Source organism: Talpa occidentalis, unplaced genomic scaffold, assembly GCF_014898055.3.
Source record: "Talpa occidentalis isolate TD23 unplaced genomic scaffold, MPIMG_talOcc4v2.1 talOcc4.9, whole genome shotgun sequence".
In the NCBI taxonomy this organism is placed as follows: Eukaryota; Metazoa; Chordata; class Mammalia; order Eulipotyphla; family Talpidae; genus Talpa; species Talpa occidentalis.
Window position 1 is genome coordinate 48,001,176 of NW_023605305.1, and position 24,117 is coordinate 48,025,292.

At 34.1% G+C, this 24,117-nt stretch overlaps 1 protein-coding gene across 2 annotated transcripts in view; it reads left to right on the forward strand.

The window, feature by feature from the left end:
• The window catches only part of ZZZ3 (zinc finger ZZ-type containing 3), a 74,599-nt gene that overhangs the window by 21,897 nt on the left and 28,585 nt on the right, over positions 1-24,117 (forward strand). For both annotated transcript variants that reach the window (XM_037500543.2, XM_037500544.2), the window contains exons 2-4: positions 2,177-2,310; positions 4,314-4,466; positions 9,369-10,924. In XM_037500543.2, coding sequence (XP_037356440.1) covers positions 9,420-10,924 — 1,505 coding nt within the window. In that variant the 5' untranslated portion in view covers positions 2,177-2,310; positions 4,314-4,466; positions 9,369-9,419. The remainder of the gene's footprint in view (positions 1-2,176; positions 2,311-4,313; positions 4,467-9,368; positions 10,925-24,117) is intronic.

Genomic DNA, 24,117 nt, shown 5'->3' on the forward strand with positions numbered 1-24,117 from the left:
TTTCTACTATAGAAATAAAGATGCTGGAGGGCCTCCCTGATGGTGCAGTGGGTTAAGTCTCCGCATTATGAAGTATCTGCAGCCACTGCAGCACGAGTTCAATCCCCAGCCAGGGAGCTAACTCACAGGGTGTAGCAGACCTCTCCTGTCTTGCCCGCTGCTCCCCTCAGCAGTATATTTCTGTCAGTCTGCCTGTTATGCTCCCCACTCTGTCTCTGGTGAATCTCTGGTAGTTGGATATAAGGAATTGAAGTTCTGAGGGAAAATGTACAAACTGATGTATAGATATGGGAGCCCCCAGGGAAGTTTATGTGCAAGGATGAATGAATGAAGGTGGTTACAGGATACCAGACTAAAACCTTAAGGGTTATGCTCTGAGCAAAGAAGAATAGTTTCAGAATCTTTCGACTTTCAGATTCACACATCCAGTGTATTAGTGAAGTGTTTTGGGCTTCCCTTCAAAATATATGTTAAAGTGGGTAATTACTACTTCCACTGATATTGCACCATTATTTCTTCTATAGCAATAAAATCCTTTAACACCATCTTCCATGTTTCTAGTCTTCTACTGTCTATAATCTGTCTTCCATGTAACTTTCTGTTCCTTTTAAAATGTCTGGTCATTTCAGTGCCTTGATCAAAATTTTCAAGTGATTTTCCTCTCAGAATAAAATTTAAAGCCAATAGGGTGTATATGATTGCAATAGATGTTAGGCCATTAGAGAATTCTTCTCTTACCACTGCATTGTTGCCTCGGAGCAACCCACATGGTGAGCAGACCTCTGGCTCACCCGCTGCTCCCCTCAGCAGTGTATTTCTGTATTCTGCCTGTTCTGTTCCCTGCTCTGTCTCTGGTGAACCCTCTCACCCTCCCGCACATCTGGCCTGTGTCCAGGTTCTTGTATGCATAAATAAATAAATCTTAAAAAAAAAAAGGAAAAAGATAAACTCTAAAAGAAAAAAAAAGGTTTTAGATGGAAGAGTGACAGAGTGTACATTTTAGATCCACTCTGTTCTGTAGAGAGATCTTAACAGTGCATTTGTAAAGGATGAAGACTTAAAAGTAGAGGAACCCTTTTCAGGACAGATGGGTCAGTTCAAATTGAGAGATAATGAGGACCTATGATTAGTGATAAATGATACCCTAGAGAGGTGGGGAACAACTGGAGAAAAATGTAGGAGGAGTCGAGTATGGAGTATCTAATAGGATTGGTCATGAACATTTATATTTGAGTCACCTGGAATTGATAAAATGAAAATTCTGTGCTCTGCCCCAAGTTTATTCAATCTAACTTTCAAAAGATGAAGTTTAGAAATTTACATTTTAAAGAAGTACTTAGGGTAATGCTTGTGAGCACTAAAGTGTCAAAGAAATTGGTGTAGATTTTTTTTCAAAGTATGATTCTCATTCTTGGGACAGTCTCCTTCCCTCTCCCCCTGTTGGAATAACCTGAAGTACTTAACTAAAAATGAAGATTTATGTATGTATCCTAGAACTACTGAATCTGGATTTCTGGGGTGAATGAATCTGGGAATTTCTTAGGCAAACTAAAGTTTGATAACCAGTAAGTACTTCATAGACATAATCTACATTTTTAAAATGCTTTTAAGAGATGTTTATATAGCTACATCTTGATTTATTTTTGTCACATTTATTTTCTATTTACTCTGAAAATAACTGACAAATTACTCTTAGATGGATGACATAACCAAGTCAAAATTATTACCTTAAAAGACATCAAATATTTTAAAGTCACATTTAAGGGGAAACATGACATTTTTTACTGCATTTTTAGATACTATGGATTTATTCCCTAATGTTGTGGTAAAACACAAAAAAGTACTTTTCCATTAATGTCTGACTAAATTATAAACTTCTGGTAAATGAGATGTCTATATTGGTAGTCAGAAAAGGCATTTAAGGAGCTTTGAAATTTGTAAGATTTAATTTAGAATTAAAGTTTGAAATATGTTACTACTTGGAGAAAAATTTCTAAGAAGCTTAGAAATATCTCAGTCTTTTGAAGAATAACATGTTTGTAACTAAAAGAACTTATTTGTGTGAAATTTATTAGGAAGTGAAGTTCTGTGAACTTTAGCGGTATTGTCAATTTTATCCACAGCTCTGTAAACAGTAACACATTCATAGTGACTATATTGTGGTTTCCCTTCACAGATATCAAGTTGTGCTAGTACAACCATATAAATAATTAATACCTGAAGTCTCAATATAACATGGATATTAACAGTGATGACAAATAAATACAGACGCTTGGGAATCAAAATACTAAGCGAAACACTTTTCAAAAGGTAAGAAAAAATGTCAATTAAGGCCAAATGGACTCTAGTTAGTAGAAATAATTGACTAAAGTTTCTTTTTCAGTGTATCAGGCTATTAAACATCTGCATGATCCTATTAATATACTGGTAGAACTATGCTGTAAGTATCAGTTCTTTTGTGAAAATAGCAGTTGCACATACCTCTGCTGGCAAAGATCACAATTAACTTATGTTCCTATAGTGAACCCATTCAAGTAGGGTAGTAACATTACTGACTGGAACTTGATTTGAGTGCTTAGAATCAGTATTTCCATTTGTACTCAGACATATCTTAAATTGTGGCTAGCCATTTTGTTTTATCACCACCAAACAGTGCAGATAGTAACGTTTTACCAAGTATGTGAAAGGCTTCAGGATAGGGTACAAAGAAGTTGACAGTTGGAGTCTTTGTTTTACAAGAAGAGTGAATTTTTAAGTCAAGGGTTATTTTTTATAGGTTTATTTTCATGCTGTACCCTCATGTTAAACATGTTTGGAACATGTTTAAATGTACTGTTAAATTATTTAATTTAGACAACTTTTCTACCTTGTGCATTTCAAGAATTTAATAAGTACATTTGGGGGTGGTTGCATTTATAGATAATAGACATTAATGCTGTTCCATACTAGCTGAATGAAACTGTTAACTATTTTTGCTAGGCAATATGCTATGACTTTAAATGATTTTGAAAGAAAAAGAGACATTTACTAGGCATTTTATGAATTTAAGAAGTTTGAGGATTGTTATCATTTTAAAATTGTAATACTTCACCAAAATAGGCACACTTTTAAAATATCTCGTTTCATGTTTATAATAAAGTGACAGTTTCCATTATAAACATTGCTAATCCTTTTCTTGATTATTCTTGTTTCTAAATGGACACTCATAATAACCCATTTAGCCAGATTGTACATTCCTTGAAAGGTATAATACAGTATTACACAGTAAAACTGTAATTAACCAAACTCTCTTTAAGAAATGGAATATAATTAGGTTCGTGGAACTATCTGGCTAATTGGTACTAAAACCAAAAAAATCCTTTCTGTTTTTGTCCTTGTTGAAAATCCATATGCCAAAAATAATAGAAATTTCCTTTTATAATAAAAATTTTATACCATTTCAGTAACCTTCAAGATACAGAAGACTTGGGTGATTCTTTGGTGTACATACCTACATTATTTTTGTTCAGTCCCCAGTTTTGGATAATTGATGTCCAAAATTAGGGAAGACTTCTAGGCTAAGAGATTATAAATTCTGCATAAGAAATTTTATCAAGGGCAGTCTTTGGTTCACTGTAGACAAAATATTGCCTTTAATGCTAGAGAAAAATTTGGGTCCCAGTTTGATTCAAACTAATATTGAGTTGTAAGAATTCAGAGTATTCATGCCATTTGCAGCAACGCAGATGGAGCTAGAAGGAATTATGCTCAATGAAATAAGTCAGAAGGAAAAAGAAAAATATCGGATGGTTTCACTTATAGGAGGACTATGGGGGAGCCAAATAAGACATCAGTGTAAAAAAAAATAGCAATACAAAACACAACAAAACAGAAACAGACAATTATAAACCAGAGACATCCTACAGGAGAGGAGGAGGGAGAGAGATTAGAGGGAGGGAAGGAGGGAGGAGCACAGGGGACTGAGGTGATGGTGCACGGGTGCACTGTTGAAGAAAATTCTGTGGGGACTACACCTGGGTGGGGGGGAAAGCAAATATTGTTTAAAAATGAACAATGATATAAAAAATAAATAATTAAAAAAAATTAGAGTATTTTAAGCAGGTTATTTTTTGAGCAAAATATTTTGTGTTTATTGATTTCTAAAAAATCTTCAGTTTTTCAGCATCTCTGATGATACAGTTAACAAAAAAATTACCGAGGATGTTATTATAAACAGATACCCTATTACCTGCTCTTTCTTCTTTTCTAGAAGGGGTAAATCTATTAGCATAAGTTAATTTGCTTCTTCAATTTTTTTTTTTTTTATTTTAAAGAAAGGAATTTAGGAGGTTCTAGTATTCTTCATGGCTGAAGCTGAGAGTCTGAAACCCTGATGCATAAGCTCTATTCTAGATCATAGCTCCAGTCCTTCAGGATTTAAGGAAAAGAGATAATATTACCACAATGATAGACCTTTGGTTATACAGGTAAGTTATTTAGTTTTGCAGTAGTGAAGACAATTGTAGTTTGATTTTTTTTTTTTTTTTCCCTTTTGAAGGGGAGGGACTTGTTATTTTTCTCTATTTTTTTCTGCATGGAAAATTTTCTAGTCTGATCTGGCTGGCTCTTCATGAGTATGGAACTATGGAGAATGGATTAGGGATGAAATATTTTCCATGCTTTTTCAAGTTGGGGTATAGAGGAAGTCTCTAAGTACATATATTAAAATCTCTAGGACATTGTGCCTATCTTTGGTATCCTAGATATTTTTTATTCAAAGGCTTTCTGAAATATCTTGACTTCTGTTTCTCCCCTTTTTTTTTTAAGTATATATTCCTTTTGCCTGTGTACACTCTCTTTCATATCTATCTGTCTCTCTAAATGGGAATTACATAAGATATTATGTATAATAGAGTCCCTAGGCTTCAAAAAGGTGAATATTAAGTATCTTCAGTTGCAAGGCTTACCCCCATATTTCACACTTTTATTTTCAATCTTATACTTTTAAGTGTATCCATACAGGGGTAAATGACTCAGCTGAAGAAATTTGTCTATAAAGAATTACATGACAAGTGTAGTCTGAACCATTATTAAATTGTTGCTATTTATGTTCTAGACAAATAGAAAAAGAATCATATTGGTAATACTTCTTAATTGCTCTTGCTATGTTTGCCTTCCACTTTGATTTGTCTACCTGGTATCACAATTGGTTTCCTAAAAATCATTCACTTAATAAAACTAAGTATTATTATAATAGCTATAAGCTGAACACTGTTGATGGAGAATTGCTAGTCCCTCATTTCCCAAAATATATTACACTGATAATTTACAGTAGGAACAGAAAGTTACAAGCAGTGTCTTTGTAATGTCTTTTCCAGGTTTCTTTCTTTTAAGTGTGGTAGGTGGAGTAGTGTTTCATTAGATATACCATTTTAATGTTTGTTTTTCCTTTTAATTATTATTGGTGATTCTGTAGATGTGACCACAGATCCTGGAAATTTACAATCTGAAATTGTAAATTTCAGAATCCTATAGATAGATAGGAGGTAGTAATAGATTCAGATTTGGAAAGTCATTCAACAGCAAAAAAAAAAAAAAAATGAGTGAGATAGTTAGAATTACAGGTAGGAATTGGGACTTAATGTGAATGTATAGACTGAAGTTTGGATGACTCCTCAAATATACCCACCAATTGGACAGAAACTTAGGGTAAGGAAAAGAGAGAGTCTGTTTCTGTTCTAGAAAGAGCCATTTTCATTAGTGGGTAACATATAGGAAAAACTTCCTTCTAATTGCTAGGTTGGGCTTTGCCCATATGAATATGTCAAATAATAGTTATAATTTTCCCTTAACTCTAAAAATAAAGTGGTTAAATTTCCCATTATAATTGGGTACTGACTGAGGTTTTCAACATGTGCCATTTCTTTAACTAGCCAAGGGTATTTTCTGAGTTATCCCAGAAAATACCTTTCTTTCCCTTAACAACTTTCTATTCCCTTAACAACTTAATTTTTGGCAGGGATATAACTTTGTGCTCCAAACTTCTTTATTTAATTTTTCTAGTAATTTCTAGTAATTTAATTTTTCTAGTAATTTATACTATATAGCTAAAATGAGGAAACAATCATTTCAGTCTATAATTCTTTGTTAAGTATGACAACAAATGTCGTGTCTTGGTTGAGATAGTACGTTTTAAGTCCCTTTTTGATCATTGAATTTACACTCAGTTTATTATATAATCACAGAAAGTATGTACATTTATATATGCCTATCCAAAATAGAAAATATACAAAAAAAATTTAGAAAAGAAAAAATTCATCAGAGGAAAGAGTGTTAAAATTTCATTTAATTCTAATCTTTAGAATTTTAAACCAATTTAATACTTTAAATGCATATAATATGTTAATTTCAGGCAAGGGTTTAATAGTACTCTATTTGTTGCTTCCTGAGCCAAAGAGATCATGACATTATTCATGAATTTGTTACTAATTGGATTAAATTGGTAACTAAAGGGTATAGTTAGGTTTAATTTAGGGTTATTATAATTTTTTAAAGATTTATTTATTTATGCATACAAGATCTGGGGTACAGGCCAGAGGTGTGAGGGGTGAGAGGATTCACCAGAGACAGAGTGGGGAGCAGAACAGGCAGATGTACCAAAATACACTGCTGAGGGGAGCAGCGGGCGAGTCAGGAGAAGTCTGCTGCAGCTGCGCCATGTGGGTAGCTCCCTGACTGGGGATTGAACTCATGCTGCAGTGGCTGCAGATAGCTTCATAGGTTGTGTCTTCACCCCTTGCACCATCAGGGAAGCCTAAGGTTATTATTTTAATAGAATACTGTGTGGTTGCTGTGGTAAGACAATGCTTCTACACTCTGCTAAGCATCTAAATCAACAGGCTGATTAATTGGGGACTGGGCATCGCCTGATATTGTGCATTTTAATATGCTTTTCAGTAGATGTATTTAGTGCTTATTCTCATGTTACACTTTTGATTTGCAAGAGTACCAGACGGGTCCTTGGTATGAAACAGGTTCTCTTTAAAAAACAGCCCAGTAGCACAGGATTTCAGAAATCTAAAATGTGAGCTTCATTGTACTTGTTGAATGGAATAAACACATTTTTAGGGAGCAAAAGAAACAAAAACAGGTTTGATTTTTCATATTAACCAGTGTTTTGATCACTGAATGGTAAAGTAATAAAATGTGCTCATAGGTGGGGTTTTATAGTGATCTTTATGTAAATATAGTAACTACTATCAATAATAGTCTCAGTTCATTAATAAGACTGAGACACAAATTTTGTTCTCATTCAGATTGGTGTGGAAGAAGAGTTAGGGATGCCTTCTATTTGAATCATTTGAGGGTTTACATGTCCTTTATTGGCATCACATTTTAGAAAGTAAAGATTAACAGATTTTTTATAGCTTATAGAATATCGCTATTGTAGTATTTTGAATCATAAATTATAAATATAAATTATAATATAATCAAATTTTTATGGATTTTTTAAAAGTTTATAAAATTGTTTTCTTTGTATATTTACATAGGTGTTTTGATATTTAAAATCTGTAACCTTCAAATTTGAGAGTTCAGATTTGGGTATGTGGAACAAATAACCTTGATCTTAATGTATTTTGTGCTCCTTTAAAACATCATTTGAAGTTTAATTTGATTTTTTTGTAATTAAAAGTAGGAATATAGATAGCCATTGTGCATTATTTGTGAATATAATCTTGACAAGATTTTAGCAAAGAGAATTACATGTCAGCTTCCTCTAAGGAATCCCAAAACAATAAAGGTGTTCTATGAGAAAACCTATTTCTAAGTTCTGATTGGTGTCCCATACTTACTGTTTGTGTGATTGCTATAGAACTTTTGAGAATAAATTCATCATGTTTTAATCCCAGACTGATTTTGTGAGTCTTGTAAGATTTTTCTAAGTTGTTAATTAAAAATATAAAACCATGCCATATTCTGAAGAAGAAGAAAAAACAATTAAATACCACCTACTTACATATTTACTGAATACTTTCTCAGTTTGTTAACAGGCAGAAACAGGAAGACAGCAGTTTCCTTTATACCTTTTCCACAGTTCTACTAGAAATGAAGGAGAGGTTTTATTTGATTTGCTGGGGGGGGGGGGCTTGGTATAGACTGACATTTAGAGGGTTATAGGAGAGGGAGGCTGTGGGAAGGATGGCAAAGGGAGGAGAGGGGGATTTTGTGAAACAGCCCTTATTGGTCTCTTTATTCATTCTGCCCTTTCGAAGTTAGTGTGAAGTGGCAAAATACCTCGAGGAATTTAAGTAGAAGAGGAGCATGAGAATTAAGATTTAAAATGCTAATAGCTTCTTTATTCTGCTTGTTTGGGAGAGCCTTTGAAAATATCACTAATCCACTTAGTTTATCCAAATGGGTCAGTCAGAGCATTTTTCAATTTCCCTTAAATTTCTTTTAGAAACAGCAAACATCCCCAGTAGGCAGACCTGTTCATCTTCCAACACACGTCAAAACTATGGCATACACACAAACTTCTCTATATAGGAGTTCACAGAAGGAAATGATGGAGTTATATGTGTATACGCTTTGGATTTCTAAATGTAATACTTCCGGGACTTCTTACTCTCTTCTGTCCTCTTTAGAATACTTTCTTTCACTTTCTAATTTATGGCTTTTCTTCAAGAAACTGGGGAGGCTTGTCTTTGTGGTTTCGCTCTTAGCCAGTACAAACTAGTACTGTGATTTCTATCCATCTGCTTAATTAAATAAGTTCTACAGCCAGAAATTTTTGGATGCCCCATAGTTTGTGATCAAACGATTTGACATGAGTGAACTAAAAAGCAGAGCCAGCCTTTCTACCTCCCATGAATGTTTTGAGAGAACATGAGAAATGATTGGGATAGTTTTTGTGTTGGTTGCTATGTAAATTTAAGATTACTGTTTTAATAACTGAGATGGTATCCTGTTTTTGAGAGAAGTCTTTTTTGGCTTCTTTGTGCCTAAAAGGCAGACACACATTGAGGCAGGTTAAGAGCATTGTCTTTGGAGCCAAGCCCTGCTATTTACTGATAGCTGTGTGGCTTTGAACAGATAAGTTAAACTGTATGTGCCTTAGTCTCCTCAATTTGTGGAGATGATAATAACACCTATACTAATTATGAGGCTCAAGTTAGTTACTGTATGTAAAGCATGTAGAACAATTCCTGGAACATATTAAATATTATGTAATTGTTAGTCATTATTCCATTTTTTGGAAATGTTAAAAAAGTTATATCACATAACTGATTAGTATTGACTATTTGGATTAAAAGATTATAGCTTTCTTCTTTTGTTTTAGGTATATTAACTATTACCTTTTTCTCATTATTTTGTTTACATTTTTGAAGGTTTCCCAATGAGTGGATCATGATGACCGTATTGTAGGGACTTGCCATAGTATGGCTGCTTCCCGATCTACTCGTGTTACAAGATCAACAGTGGGGTTAAACGGCTTGGATGAATCTTTTTGTGGTAGAACTTTAAGGAATCGTAGCATTGCTCACCCTGAAGAAATATCTTCTCATTCTCAAGTACGATCAAGATCACCAAAGAAGAGACCAGACCCTGTGCAAATTCAGAAAGGAAGTAATAGTGGAAGAACTACTGATTTAAAACAGCAGAGTACTCGAGAATCATGGGTAAGCCCTAGGAAAAGAGGACTTTCTTCTTCAGAAAAAGATAACATAGAAAGGCAGGCAGTAGAAAATTGTGAGAGAAGGCAAACAGAACCTGTTTCACCAGTTTTAAAAAGAATTAAGCGTTGCCTTAGATCTGAAGCACCAAACAGTTCAGAAGAAGATTCACCTATAAAATCAGACAAGGAGTCAGTAGAACAGAGGAGTACAGTAGTGGACAATGATGCAGATTTTCAAGGGACTAAACGAGCTTGTCGATGTCTTATACTGGATGATTGTGAGAAAAGGGAAGTTAAAAAGGTGAATATCAGTGAGGAAGGGTCACTTAATTCTGCAGTAGTTGAAGAAATCACAGGCTATTTGACTGTCAATGGTGTTGATGATAGTGATTCAGCGGTTATAAACTGTGATGACTGTCAGCCTGATGGGAACACTAAACAAAATAGCACTGGTTCATATGTGTTACAGGAGAAATCAGTAGCTGAAAATGGGGATTCGGATACCCACACGTCAATGTTCCTTGGTAATAGGAAGGAGGACAGTTATGTAGACCATAACGTGCCTTGCACAAATACAGAAGTGCAGGTCAAGTTGGAGGACCACAAAGTAGTAACTGCCTGCCTGCCTGTGGAACATGCTAATCAGCTGACTACTGAGCCAGCTACAGGCCCCTTTTCTGAAATTCAGTCATCTGTAAGGGATTCTGAGGAGGAAGTAGATGTGGTGGGAGATAGCAGTGCCTCAAAAGAGCAGTGTAATGAAAGCACCAGTAACGCCCTGGACACAAGTCTTGAGAGTATGCCAATCTCCAGAGATACGGAACCATCTTCTGTTCTAGACGGTGTTTCGGCTCAAATGATGTCTTTATCAGAACCTCAAGAACATCGATATACTCTGAGAACTTCACCACGAAGGGCGGCCCTTACCAGAAGTAGTCCCACTAAAAACAGTTCTCCTTGCAGAGAAAACGGACAATTTGAGGAGCATAATCTTAGCGCCAGTGAAACAAATGCAACGGTTAGTGATAATATAAGCAAGTCTCCCACAAATCCTGATGAAATTTCTCAGAATGGAAAAGGGATATGTTGTGACTCTGAAAATTACGGGAGTGAAGGACTAAGTAAGCCACCCTCAGAGGCAAGGCTCAATATTGGACATTTACCATCTGCCAAAGAGAGTGCCAATCCGCACGTTACAGAAGAGGAAGATGATGATCCTGATGTTTATTACTTTGAATCAGATCATGTGGCACTGAAACACAACAAAGAGTATGTGTAAATATGGTAACCATGAATTCTGCTTTGTTTATTAGTCCACAAGTATTCAGTATCTATTCATAAATGTTCGTTTTTATTACAGCTGAAATTAATGCTTTAGCTAAAATTTTAGGTTTGACATAATGATTTTCTCAATTTTTAAAAAAAAATTGCAAAAAACAGAAAGCACTAAAACAATGTTGTTATTCTCTTCAGTGACAAAGTTTTCAAGTTTTGATATTTCATGCATCTCAGTTAAAAAAGACTGTGGGAACATGGTTGATGGGGTTTTTGTTTTTAAGTTTTATATTGAGTTAATTTTTAAAATGGAAACCTATTTTGATTTATGGTCCTAGAGTTTTTTCAAGTGTCTGTGCCTTCCAGATAGTGTTGAACAATTAATGAGTGCTTAGATATCATCCAGATAAGGAAATTCTGGCAGACAACAAATTTACTTTTTAGCTCATTGAAATTTTTGGTTAGAAAAATCTTGTGATTTAGAGAAAATATTGCTGTTACTGCGGTGGTGATAGCTACCTATACATTTTAGTTAGCATATTAGCAAGAATTAGTCTCCTCCATAGTTTACGTAGAATGTTTGAAACAGTTTTTTCCTTATTCTGAATTATAAGGGGAGACTGTATCTTAATATATTTTCAGTTCTCAACCTTTGTGATAAAGGCATTTTAGTGTTGAAATTTGCCACAATTTTGCTTAGATTAAGAAAATATCCTCTGGGCAGTAATACAAGTATATTGGTACTGTGTCTAAATAATCCTAAAAATAACTGTTAACAAACAGTGCATATACAATATTGAAAGACAGACATATATACATTAAACTCCTTAACTTCTATACAGCAGACTTTTGAATTACCATCAAAATCAGATTATTTTGGTTGCACAAAACTATGGATTTGAGGGACATTTGTAGTATTTTTTAGTGAAAGTTGCCAGACCCTGATAGGTTTCAGATCAAAGTATCAAATCTTGGTGGTAGAACATAATTTTCTTTTGCTATGTTCTGTATAGATGGTTTAGGTTTGTAAATGGTAGCATAGGTCGCTTTTCTGAATATTTTCACCTGTTTTCTTTATAAATAGTATTTTAATATTGGGTTTACTAGAGAAGTCATTTCATCTGAGCATTTTACTTATTTATTTTGTGGAACTGTTAGCATTTCTAGTATTTGAAATGTTTGAAGTCGAATTTGATCTAGAAAAATGGTTCGTTAATGTTTTTTTCAATTTGAGATAAGTTGAGTTTTTATTGTTAATATACCAGTTTTTGAAAGTAGAGTTGTTTATTTGCAGGTCTTGGAAGCAGGATATACCAAAATTTCAAGAAATGTGCATTTGAGCAAAATCATATCCAGTTTATTCTATTTGTCTTTCTCGCATTGTTTCTTTGGCAAAAAGAGATGCCCTTTTAAAGCTTACCTGGCTACTGATGATGGCAAGTCTTGTCCCATTAATTCATAATATTACTTTTTGGTAAGAACCCTCCTGATGATAATTTTGAAGGGTAATGTACCTATAAAACAAGTGTTTAAAGATAGTGGCCTATCTAACATTTTATTTATTTTATTTATTTTTTTGTGGGACCCTCACCAGTGGCCGGGGATCGAACTGGCGCTGCAGAGGCTGCGGGCAGCCTTGCAACCCAGCGCTTAACTGCTGCGCCACCAGGAGAGGCCCCTATCTAACATTTTAAAGAATAATTCCATGATCCTAAGTCTTTGAGAATGGAGCAATATAATTTCTTGTATTACTTAGGGTATACAGAATCCTTTGGAATTTGAATGGTGGTTGATTTAATAAGACAGTATCTCGAATTAATGCCTCATTGGGTGACTTTGGGATGGAAAAAAATCACTCCTTTATGCCTTTTTGCCTTGCTCCAAATCTTTTGAAGATAACCCCTTTTGACACTTTTAACTTTTCTTTCTTCAAAGCAGGCAACTAGAGAGAAGTAGGATGAAAAGAGAGCATCTTCGTTAGCATTTTGGTTAGAGATAATTTAAGGATAATTAGGAGCGATTGTTTGATCAAGTTGGATGTAATCTCTTCCAATAAAGTCCCTATCTTATGCTTTTTCTTTAGTGGTAAGGGCTGTTTGGATATCATTTGGCTCTTTTTTTACCCAAATAATTGTCATTAAAAATAGCATGTTGATGCTCAGCGAAATAAGCCAGAAAGAAAAAGAAAAATACCGGATGGTCTCACTCATAGCAGGAATCTAGAAAACTTAAATAAGGGACCAGGAAAATGAATAACTATAAGAAAGTGAAAATCAAAATCAACAAAAAACTATGAACCAGAGACATTTTTAGGGGGGCGGGGGTGGGAGGGGAGGGATTGGGGTCAGAATGGGGGGCTGCAATTGTATGGGGAATATAAAAATAAAATTTATTATTTAAAAAAAAAAATGAAAACCACAAAAAAAAAATAAAATAAAATAAATCTTTAAAAAAAAATAGCATGTTGATAACCTATTTTCAAGTCTCAAAAAGTGAATTTTTGGCAGTTTGAAAATATTCTTAAAAGACACTTATGATACATGGATTATTATCCTCCTGCTAACATGTAATGTATACACATATCCAATGAAATATCTTTTCCTTCATATACTAGAAAAGTTCTCCAGTGGGAGAACTTTGAAATGGGAACTGGGTACTGCCTCACCTACATGAGTATCTCTACCAATAAATACTTATTGATAGCCAATTTATAAATAGGCTATTTATAGAAAACACTGCACATGGCATAGTTCTTTACCTGGGGCTAGGTGGATGTAGCTGTTTATTTCACTTGTGATTCTTTTCTAAATTAACGTATTATTTAATCAGCAGTCTTAATAGGATTTGACTCATAATTTACCCATCTTGTTTGTAAGGATATCACAGGTAGGATTATCTAATCACTTGTAAATTTCCAAATAGAGGTTTGTATGTAGAATTTTAGTCTTAGAACTCAGTCCTGGAAATTAGACCATAGACTAGAGAAATTAATCTGCAGATATTTTGGGTATTTACTCCCTTTCTTGTCTAAATGCCATCCCTTTTCTCCAGCACACAGTGTGCTTTTATATATTTATTTTTCCAAGTGGAGAAATCCCCAACAAGCAAGAAACGAGTGTATTTTTTTTTCTGACAAGATTCCAGCTTTGAATTATTTTACTAGATGTGCCTTCTGATTTTCAAGGTTGATTCATTCTGTTAAATTGGTAGATAATACCTAGTGACTTCTTTTTGGCCTCAATATTTAGGTGGACTGAGATCATGTACTTAACTGTGGATTGACATTTTGCTGAATTTGAGTCTGCAGCATTGAAACTGATCTCTAAGTTTTAAAATTCTGACTCCATGGAGAGAAGATATAGAAGATTATAAGTTCTGGATTTTAATTTTCAAGCTTTTCTTCCGATTCATAGGCAATCACTGGAAAATATTCAAATGAAAATATCATTTGGACAGTTGCCTCTGAATTCTTCATTATACAGGAATACTTAAATAAATTAGTTTGATAGGCCCTGGATAAATCTAATTGCTGGATATTGTAACTTTCCATGAACAGATACAGAGAGTTAAAAAGTCAGATTTAGTTAGGCTTTCTAGATTCTTGAGTCTTGCAAGAGATTGACTCATTGATAATTTTTCTAATATTTGCATACATTTTAAAGTTTCTAGATAATGACATTGTAAGAGTAAGATAGTTATTGATTATTTAAGAATATTGTTCATGTACTGTCCAGATGAAAATCTTATTTTCAAGCCATATTAATGAACATTTAAAAGAATTGTAGTTTAAAACTTGTGTCTCTGAAAACATTTTCTAAATATGTAAGATACAGCCTTCTGTTGCACCCTGCTTAAAATGAATTTTGTGATATTTTCATCAATTTCAGATGCTATATAGAGAAAATAATCGACAGTTATTATAGATTCTCCTTTGGTGAGACTACTTTTCTTATTTGTCAAAGTAGTTTCTTTTAAGGGACCAGAAAACTCCAAACTAGGGATAAATTTGCTTAGAAAGCACTAGAGGAGTCATCCTGGATGAAATAATTTTACATTTGTAATATTCTTCATAATTTCCAAAGCAATTTCATCTATTTCCACATTTGACACCAACAACTTGGAAGAACTGCATAGGTGACATACTCCATGTCCTAACTCTTAAGGCCTTTAGGTTATTAAAGTATCATGATGAATTAGTGGTAGAATGTTCGAACTTCCATTTTCTATAGTTTGGATTACTCTGGATACCTCATTCTATAAGAACTTACTCCATGGACTTCTGGGTTTCTAGGTTGAGGACTCTCACGGAGCACATCTTGGGTACTTCGTTTTCAAAATTCTTTAGCCCAAGTTTAAATTGTGTGATTGTAGTAGTGATTATCTGGTTTTATCTGTCAAAAAACCAGCATTATAGGTAAGTAACCTACTTATTGAATAAAATAATTTTGTATTGTTTTAAAGAATAATTTGTTACTTTGAAAATAATAGCTGCCTGCCATGTACAACTGGGGAAGTAAAACTACAGCTACAACTTGATTTTAAATAGAGTTTGGGTAATTTGCAAAAAAATACTTTGAAGAGGGTCAGATTATATTGCAGTTAGGTAGATATATTAATATCAGAGGTTTGCTAAGGAAGACTCATGATTGTTGTGCCTTTTCTCAGCTCATTAGAAAAGGTTTGTTCAAAGATCATTGGGGAGAGATAACTGCCTTAAATATAAAGTTTTTGTGCATAAGCTTTGACTAATGAAAATATTCAGAGAATTCTTTGTTTTTTCCTTTGGTGACCAGCATCTTTCATTTCAACTAATATGAATGGTTTCTAAAAGTGATCCTCTGCTATAATCCAAGTATATTTGTACCCAAGTATAATTTAAGCTTTTCTTCTTGATTTAGGATCATCTTTGTTGACAGCAGTACTTTTTTGATACCATTGCCAGAATAGGTCTGTTTTTGTGGGTTAAATGCTTTGGGTTTCTCTGCTTTTTATGTTCTTATAACTTGGCTTCTTTTCTAAGTTCTGTGGCTTCTTAGACCCCTCTTCTTTTCTTCACATATGTTGACTTTCATTAGTCACTTGTGCCGGTATGATACTTTGACAACATTTTATTGACAACATTTTAATTCTCTTTAAACTTGGAACACAGAATAACTAAATTGGTCAGAATTCTGTGTAATGATTCTTTAGTGGTACACTGAGGAATGCATCTGTGCAGTCAAAGAGAAAACATAGATGAGCATTAGTGCCTGGATTGTTTTATAATTTTCTTTATTCCTATTATTGTGCTAAAGGTGATGTACATCATTGTATTTGTTTTAGGAGTTATAGGTTCAAACCTCTAGGAATAAGTGTTTTCCCATCATGCCCACAACCAAAGCCTCAATAATCCTTATCATGCTCCACTGGGCCTCCTCATCCCGTTACCAATTTGCCACCTTCCCCTTACGGTTTTGTAGTCAGGCATCAAGGGTTTGCTATGGTTTGGCTTTTTCCTAACCCTTTGTTTTGTTTCTCTGTATTCCACATGTAAGTGAAATTGTCCAGTATTTGTCTTTCTCCTTCTGACTTCTTTTTTTTTTTTTTTTTTAAAGACTTATTTATTTGTTTGTTTATACAAGCACTGGGTACAGTCAGAAGCACGGGAGGGTGAGAGAATTCACCAGAGCCAGAGCGGGGAGCAGAGCAGGCAGAAGGACCAAAGTACACTGCTGAGGGGAGCAGCGGGCGGCAGGAGAGGTCTGCGCGCCATGTGGGACCCTCCTCCGGTGGTCGGGGAGCAGCCGGGGATCGAACCGGCGCTGCAGAGGCTGCGGGCAGCTTCGCAACCCAGCGCTCAACCGCTGTGCCACCGGGGAGGCCCTCTCCTTCTGACTTCTTGAATCACAGAGCATTATCCTCTCCAGTTCCATCCATGTTGTTACAAATGTCAAGAACTAAAGAAGCTCATCTTTTTTTTTACAGTTCATTAGTATTCCACTTTCTGTATATGTGTGTGCAGAAGCTTTTTGGTTTAACGTAGTCCCAATTGTTTATATTCTCTTTGGTGTTTCTTGCTGTTGGAGACAGAGCCACAAAGTCATGTCTAAAACCAATGTTGTGGAATGTTTTGTGCACTTTTTTTTCAATGTATTTTATAGTTTTGGGTCTCGTATCCATGTTTTTAATCCACCTTGAGCTAATTTTTGTGTAAGATATGAGATGGTAATCTAGTTTTATTCTTTTGCATGTGACTGTCCAGTTTTCCCAACGTTGTTCTTGAAGAGATCTTTGTTGTAGATTAATTGTCCATAGATGTGCAGACTTTATTTCTAGACTCTCAGTTCTATTCTGTTAGTCTGTCTGCTTTTGTTCCAATACCATACTGTTTTGATTACTATAGCTTTGTAGTAAAGTTTGAAGTATGAGAGTGGAATACTTATATTCTTTCTCTTTTTTTGTCAACATTGTTTTGGTTATTTGGGGTCATTTGTGGTTTCATATGAATTTTAGTACTGTTTGTTCTTTTTCTTTGAAGAATGCCACTGGAGCCTTGATAGGGATTGCATTGAATCTATATTGCTTTAGGTAGGGTACCCATTTTGACAATGAATAATGACTCTTTTCATTTTTGTATGTCTTCTGTATCTTTTAGGAGTGTCTTAGTTGTTTTTTTTTTTAAAGATTTATTTATTTATGCATATAAGAACAGGGATGTAATCCAGAGGTGCAGGGGATGAGAGGATTCACCAGAGATAACAGGCAGATCTACTGAAATACATGTGGGTTAGCTCCCTGGATGGCCAGGGATTTGACTTGTGCTGCAGTGGCTGGTGATGGCTTGATAGTGCTGTGTCTTTAACCCCTGTGCCACCAGGGAGGCCCTGTGTCTTTTAGTTTTTATTATATAGTTCCTTCACCTCCTTTGTTAAGTTTATTCCTAACTATTTAATCCTTTTTGTTGTAATTGTGAATGGAATTGTTAATTTCTTTCTTTCCAAATGCATTTTTGCATAGAGAAATGCAACAGATTTTGCAAATTTATTTTATACCCTGCCACTTTACTATATTGATTTATTATTTCAGTTTTCACATGGAATTGCTTGGGTTTTTCATGTTTATTATCCTGCCATCTGCAAATAATAGTTAAAATTTTACTTTTTCCCCAATTTGGATTCATTTTATATCTTTCCCTTGCCTAAGATTACTAGTTAGGATTCCCAATACTAAGTTGAATAGTGGTATTGAAGTGGGCATCCTTGTTCTCAAATTTTTGGAAAAACTTTTTAGTTTTTCACCATTGAATATGTTGACTGCTCTGGGATTGTCAGATATGACCTTTATTATGTTGAGGAATGTTCCATCTCTCCCCAGTTGTTTTGAAGTTATTTTTATCTATAAATGAATGTAGAATTTTATCAAATGCGATTTTGAATCTTTTAATAAAATCATATGGTTTTTATCTTTGTTTTTGTTGATATTGTGAATTACACTGAATGATTTTCAGATGTTGAACCATCTCTGTTCCTGGAGTAAATCCCACTTGGTCATTATGCGTGATGCTTTTGATGTATCGTTGAGTTCAGTTTGGTAAGAGTTTGTTGACTATTTTTGCATCTATATTCATCAGGGAAAATTGGTCTGTAATGGTGCTCTTTGGTCTTTGTCAGGTTTTATTATCAGAATGATGTGGCCTCATAAAATGTTTTTGGAAGCTTTCCTTTTTCTCTTGTTTAGGAATAAGTTTGAGAAGGAAGTGAAACCATCTGGACCTGGGCTTTAGTTTTTTGGGAGATTTTTGATTATTGTTGAATGTGTGTTTTAGTTTTGTGTTTTCTTACTTGCTCACAGTTTAAAGACTGTGTCTTATGTAAAAAACCAGGTATCTGATTTCTAAGCAGAATAATGATTGTTTCTTTACATATGGCAATAAATACCCGTTAGCAGTAAAACCAACCTAAAACATTTATTTGAGCCTAATTTAAGCTTAGCTTTTAGTCACAGGAAATTAATTTCAGTAACTTTGATAGTAGCTCAAGATTGTTTTGTTTTTGCGTATCACTCAGTACACACACACACACACACCATATTGTGATGATTGATGATATTAGATGTTATATTGTATAGTAATAAATGGGAAAACCTGCTTGTAACCTTCTCCCCTCTCCCTTTGCTGTGTGTTTAGATCCCTCAGGTTTGGTCACGAGACCAAATTTGCTAAATTTTATTTTCAGAGAGCCATGGTAAATATACTCTGTTTATGACTCTCAGTTTAATCCAGTTTCTTGTAAATATTTTAAAATAAAAAATTATATTTAGAGTATTTTGCAGAAATTAATTTTCCCTGACACTATAATTTTATCATTTGTATTAATTGGGAGGATTTTGATTCAGCTCTTCTTTGGCTACTTTTCACTTGTCCTACTTTATCTTTCCTCCCAATTTTAAAATGTATTTTTATCATATCTAACAACAGTTTTCAAAATATAGGAGCTTAAGAGTATCTTGTTATGTTTAAGGTTTTAATTGTTGGGAAAGGGTCGTGCTATTAGTTTGCTAACATTGAATGTAAGATGTGCTATTGAAAAGTATTATAACAAAAACCTAAGTAACTTCTTCAACTGTTCATAGCATATTTGGATGTGAAGAGTCAAGTTAAATGAAGGAAGTATAGTTTGTCAGAGTAGTTTATTTAAGAGACACTAATCATGCCTAAATAATGTTATTTTTAAAATGCTGTCATTCAGATCTAGAATCTCAGTATTTTCTTAAATTTTATTTTTAAATTATTTACAAAGGTTGGGCTAGGTTTGAGGAATACTCCAATTCCCTTTTATTATTAGCCATTTTATCTGACATCATGATGCTGGGTGTCAGTTTTTTTATTTATAAAAAAAAATTGGCATGATTTAATTTCTGTAATTCAAGCTCCTTAATTGCCTTCTGTGGTGCTAGAGTACTTTTATCCCAGTGTACTGTTACACTTCAGCTAGAATAAATGTCCTTAGAAATAAATTCTATTTTTAAAAATTATTTACCGCATGATTTTTAAACATTCTCTTACTTTCTACCTTTCATTCTGCGTTCTAACAAGATTAAACCTTTGACTCCTTGATTATTGTGATCTTTCTCTTCTGACTTTTTCATATGCTTTAACTGCATACTTTCCACCTTAATTTCAGTTTGCAAATGGCATTAACTTCCTACTGGGCTTGCCTTGGCTCCAACTCTACTTGACCCCTTTTCTCCAGCATTTCTTAATATTGCCTAAGGAAAACTTGGTTATTGACTATCTGTTAGATTGACTCCCTGGGTCACATACCCATATTTGCCAAAATTATCAATTGTCAGGAGTGGAATTAATGGGGGAGGAGGAAAAGGGGAGCAAACAAATTAGTGGGCATTGGAAGCTGTCAAGACATACCCATTATAGACCATTTGGTATTTTGGGTGAAATTGTATTCTTGACTAGTAGTTATCTGTAAAATTGATTATGGGAACTTGCGTATATTGCTTGTGGGAATGTAAAGGGGGTTCATCCATTGTGGAAATTTGGTTGGCAATTCTAACCATATAACCCAGCAATTTTACTTCAGCATATAAATCTAAAAGAACTAAAAACAGATATTCATATAAAAACTTGTACACAGATATTCATGGCAGCACTATTTGTAATAATCAAAGGTGAAAACAGCTCAGATGTCTGTAAACTGATCAGTGGATAAAGTGAGGGATTAATACAATGGAACATTGGTCAACTTTAAAGAAGAATGGAGTACTGATCCATGTTACAACGTGGATGAATCTTGAAAACATTATGTTAAGTGAAAGAAATAAGACATTACAGGTGACATATTAGGATGTTATATGAAATGTCTAGAATAAGCACATTCATAGAGTCAGAAAGCAGATTAATGCTTGTCAGGGACTGAGGGAGGCAGAGTAGATTGTTTAGTAGATATGGGATTTCCTTCTGGGGTGATGATAATGTGAAACTAGATAGTGGTGATGGTTGCACTACATTGAATGTACTAAATGCCATTTGGTTTTACACTTTAAAATGGTAAAAATAGTCAATTTTTGGTAAATTTTAGCACAATAAAAAAGAATTAAAAAAACCTGGTTTTGGGGAGGTATGCTTGAGCGTCTGCTGGGAGATAAGAAAAAAATGCTGTTGATACTTATTTTTTCTCATTCTTGAGAATTTCTGGGATTCTTGGCATATGTGTACAATGTATGTTAGAAATACAATAGACACAAATTATAAGTATACATATGTTGGAGACAAAGTACAATTTTTATTTTTAACCAATAGAGGTGATTAATATGAAAAATATGGGAACCGTTGTTTTTGACAAGGTAAAGGCAATTACTGACCAGTCATTAATTTCATTGATTTAGTATTTAGGGGAATTTTCAAACATATTACCACATTTTCTCTGGAAGTAAACAAGCAATAGGATCAGAGAAATATTAATGGAAATATTAAATATTAATTAAAATGTACTTTTAAATATTAATTCAATACTTATTAAAATATTAATTAAAATATACTTAAGGAAACTACAGGCTCTGCTGATACTTAACAATATATAAAGTAACTTTGATGTCATCTGCTATAACTGGACTGGCATTTTAAGTAATTTTGGAAATTAGAGACTTGATAATTTTTTTTATATTGGGAAGCTGTGGAGCCAACAATATTTAAATGATATTAAGTACAAATACTGGGTATTTAAGCAAAAAGCCACTATTTTGGGAAAAGCAGCATTTTCTGCAAGGACAGGGATAGAAAGCAAGCTTGGCAAATTAATGAGTATTCTTTAAGAGGTTAATTGTTAATAAGATAAAAAGACCTCAGTATTGATGTATGTAGACTTTGAAAAAGGCTTTGGGAAAGCTACATGTTATTAGGATTATTTCCTTTTTAATGTATGGTTAATAAGAAATACTAGCTAGTTTCAGGGACTCTTCAAAAAGCAAGAGTTACATAGTAGTAATATTAGACATTATATTACTGTACAGTAGTACTACTGATTAGCTGTTTTATTAAACAGCAAAAATAAGTAGAGCATTTTTCACCATATATATATATCTCATCATTTTTGCTCGACTCAACCATGATTGCTTAACATGTTTTTAGAACTAAACTTGTAGGTTGCAATTGTATGGGGAATATAAAAATAAAATTAAAATTAAAAAAAAAAAAGAAAAAAAAAAATAGAACTAAACTTGTAAAACGGTTTGCAGAATATCGTCAGTGGCAATTCTTTTCAAAAGATACTTAATATTTCTTAGGGTTTTTAATCAAATTTCGTGTAGATTTATGTAACATGGAGAAATATATTCTTTGTTTCAAAATGAAAGTATCAGTAATGAAACTGATGTCCTTTCATCCTCCTACTAAGTGAATTAGATGTGATTGGTAACCTTGGCTCTGAAGAATTTCAGAGCAGCTCCATACTCATTTTGCCAACACAGCATATAGCATTTAACACAAAATGGAATAATTGTTGACTGTGAGTTCCTTGACGCTAGGGACCAAATTTGTTGTCCATGATGTAGTTTCTTCACAGTGATTTAATTGTTGCCATCCTTGTTGAAGATTTAGAATATTTTGTGGATTTTCCCCTTCTCTCATTTTTTGAATCCTCATGGTAAAAATTTTTGGGAAATCATTCTCTTAATAGACCATCTCCTTCAACAATTTTCTGTGGTTTGGCATTTGTTCAATTTTGAGTGACCTCTGACTATTTTCCACTGTAATGATGGTGCTGTCAGTTTTTTGTTAGAAGTCTTCCTTGAATTATTTGGACTGTTGATTATCACTTGTGAAAACAAAGAAAGAGAAGAGAGAGCCACTGGGGCTGTGCCATTGTGAAGGCTGTGATGACTCTGGATGCCTCTTCTACTCCCGCCCATGCCATGTTGTTTTCACTCCTGTCACTCCATTAATATTTCTCTGAAGACTGAGTCCTTTTATGTTTGTTTCATTATTAGAAGTAGATTATAACTGGTCCCTTGGTCATGGTTAGAACCTGGGGATCTGTTTTGATTTGAAATTAGATAAACACAACTACTGTGTGGAGTTTGGAACTATAAACTACAGGCATGTCCTGGCCTCTTGTGTTCTTTTCTGTTTAAATGCCATCGCTCTCACTTACGACTTTTGCATCTAGTCTTCTTTGTTATCTTCTTCGCTACTTTAGGATGGATATTCAGTGCTAATATTGATAAATGAATGACTAGAGTATGTGAGGGTTCAGTGTGGTGGGAGTCAACTCCCAGGAGCGAAAATAGCAAAACTATTCTTCTAATCACCTCTTAGGCTTTTTTGCAGATATAGGTACTGCAAAATCCTCTGTTTACTATTTAGACCTACTAGATAAGAATTACGCTAATACTTCATAATTGCCATAATGATAGTTGTTACAGAGACTGTATTATCCCTCTCAATTCATAGTTGTAAAAACCTAGCCCAGAAAAGATGAGTCATCGTCATGATTTCAAAACTTGTGGCAGAGTTATCACTTACTCTGTATTTCTGGCTCTTAGGTCAGGCAATTTTTTTATCCTTCATTCTTTATAAAAGTTTGAAATTATTATTGTTTTAGTCCATGTAACAATCCTTAAGGTTATGCTAGTCTAGTTTAGAATTTCTTCACTACCCCAGTGAAGTGACTATAAAACTTTTTTTTTTAATGACGCTTTTTTTTTTTAAGATTTATTTATTTTATGCAAGCACTGGGTACAGTCAGAAGCGTGGGGGGGCGGGGGGGGGCAGAATTCACCAGAGCTAGAGGGGAGAGCAGAACAGGCAGAGTGATGAAGTACACTGCTGAGGGGAGCAGCAGGCGGCAGGAGAGGTCTGCACGCCATGTGGGACCCTCATCCAGTGGCTGGGGATCGAACCAACGGTGCAGAGTCTGCGGCAGCTTCGCAACCCAGCACTCAACCGCTGCGCCACCCGGGAGGCCCTATAAAACTTTTTTTAATGGACTTAATTTTACAGCATAGTTTTAGATTTAGAGAAAAATGAAGAAATGAAAAGAATTCCCATATACCCTGGTTCCAGTTCCCTCTAATATATCTTAATTAGTGTGACCTTTTTTTATAATTAATATACATTATTAATTTTTTATAATTAATATACATTATTAATTTTTTATAATTAATATACATTATTTTTATAATTAATATACATTATT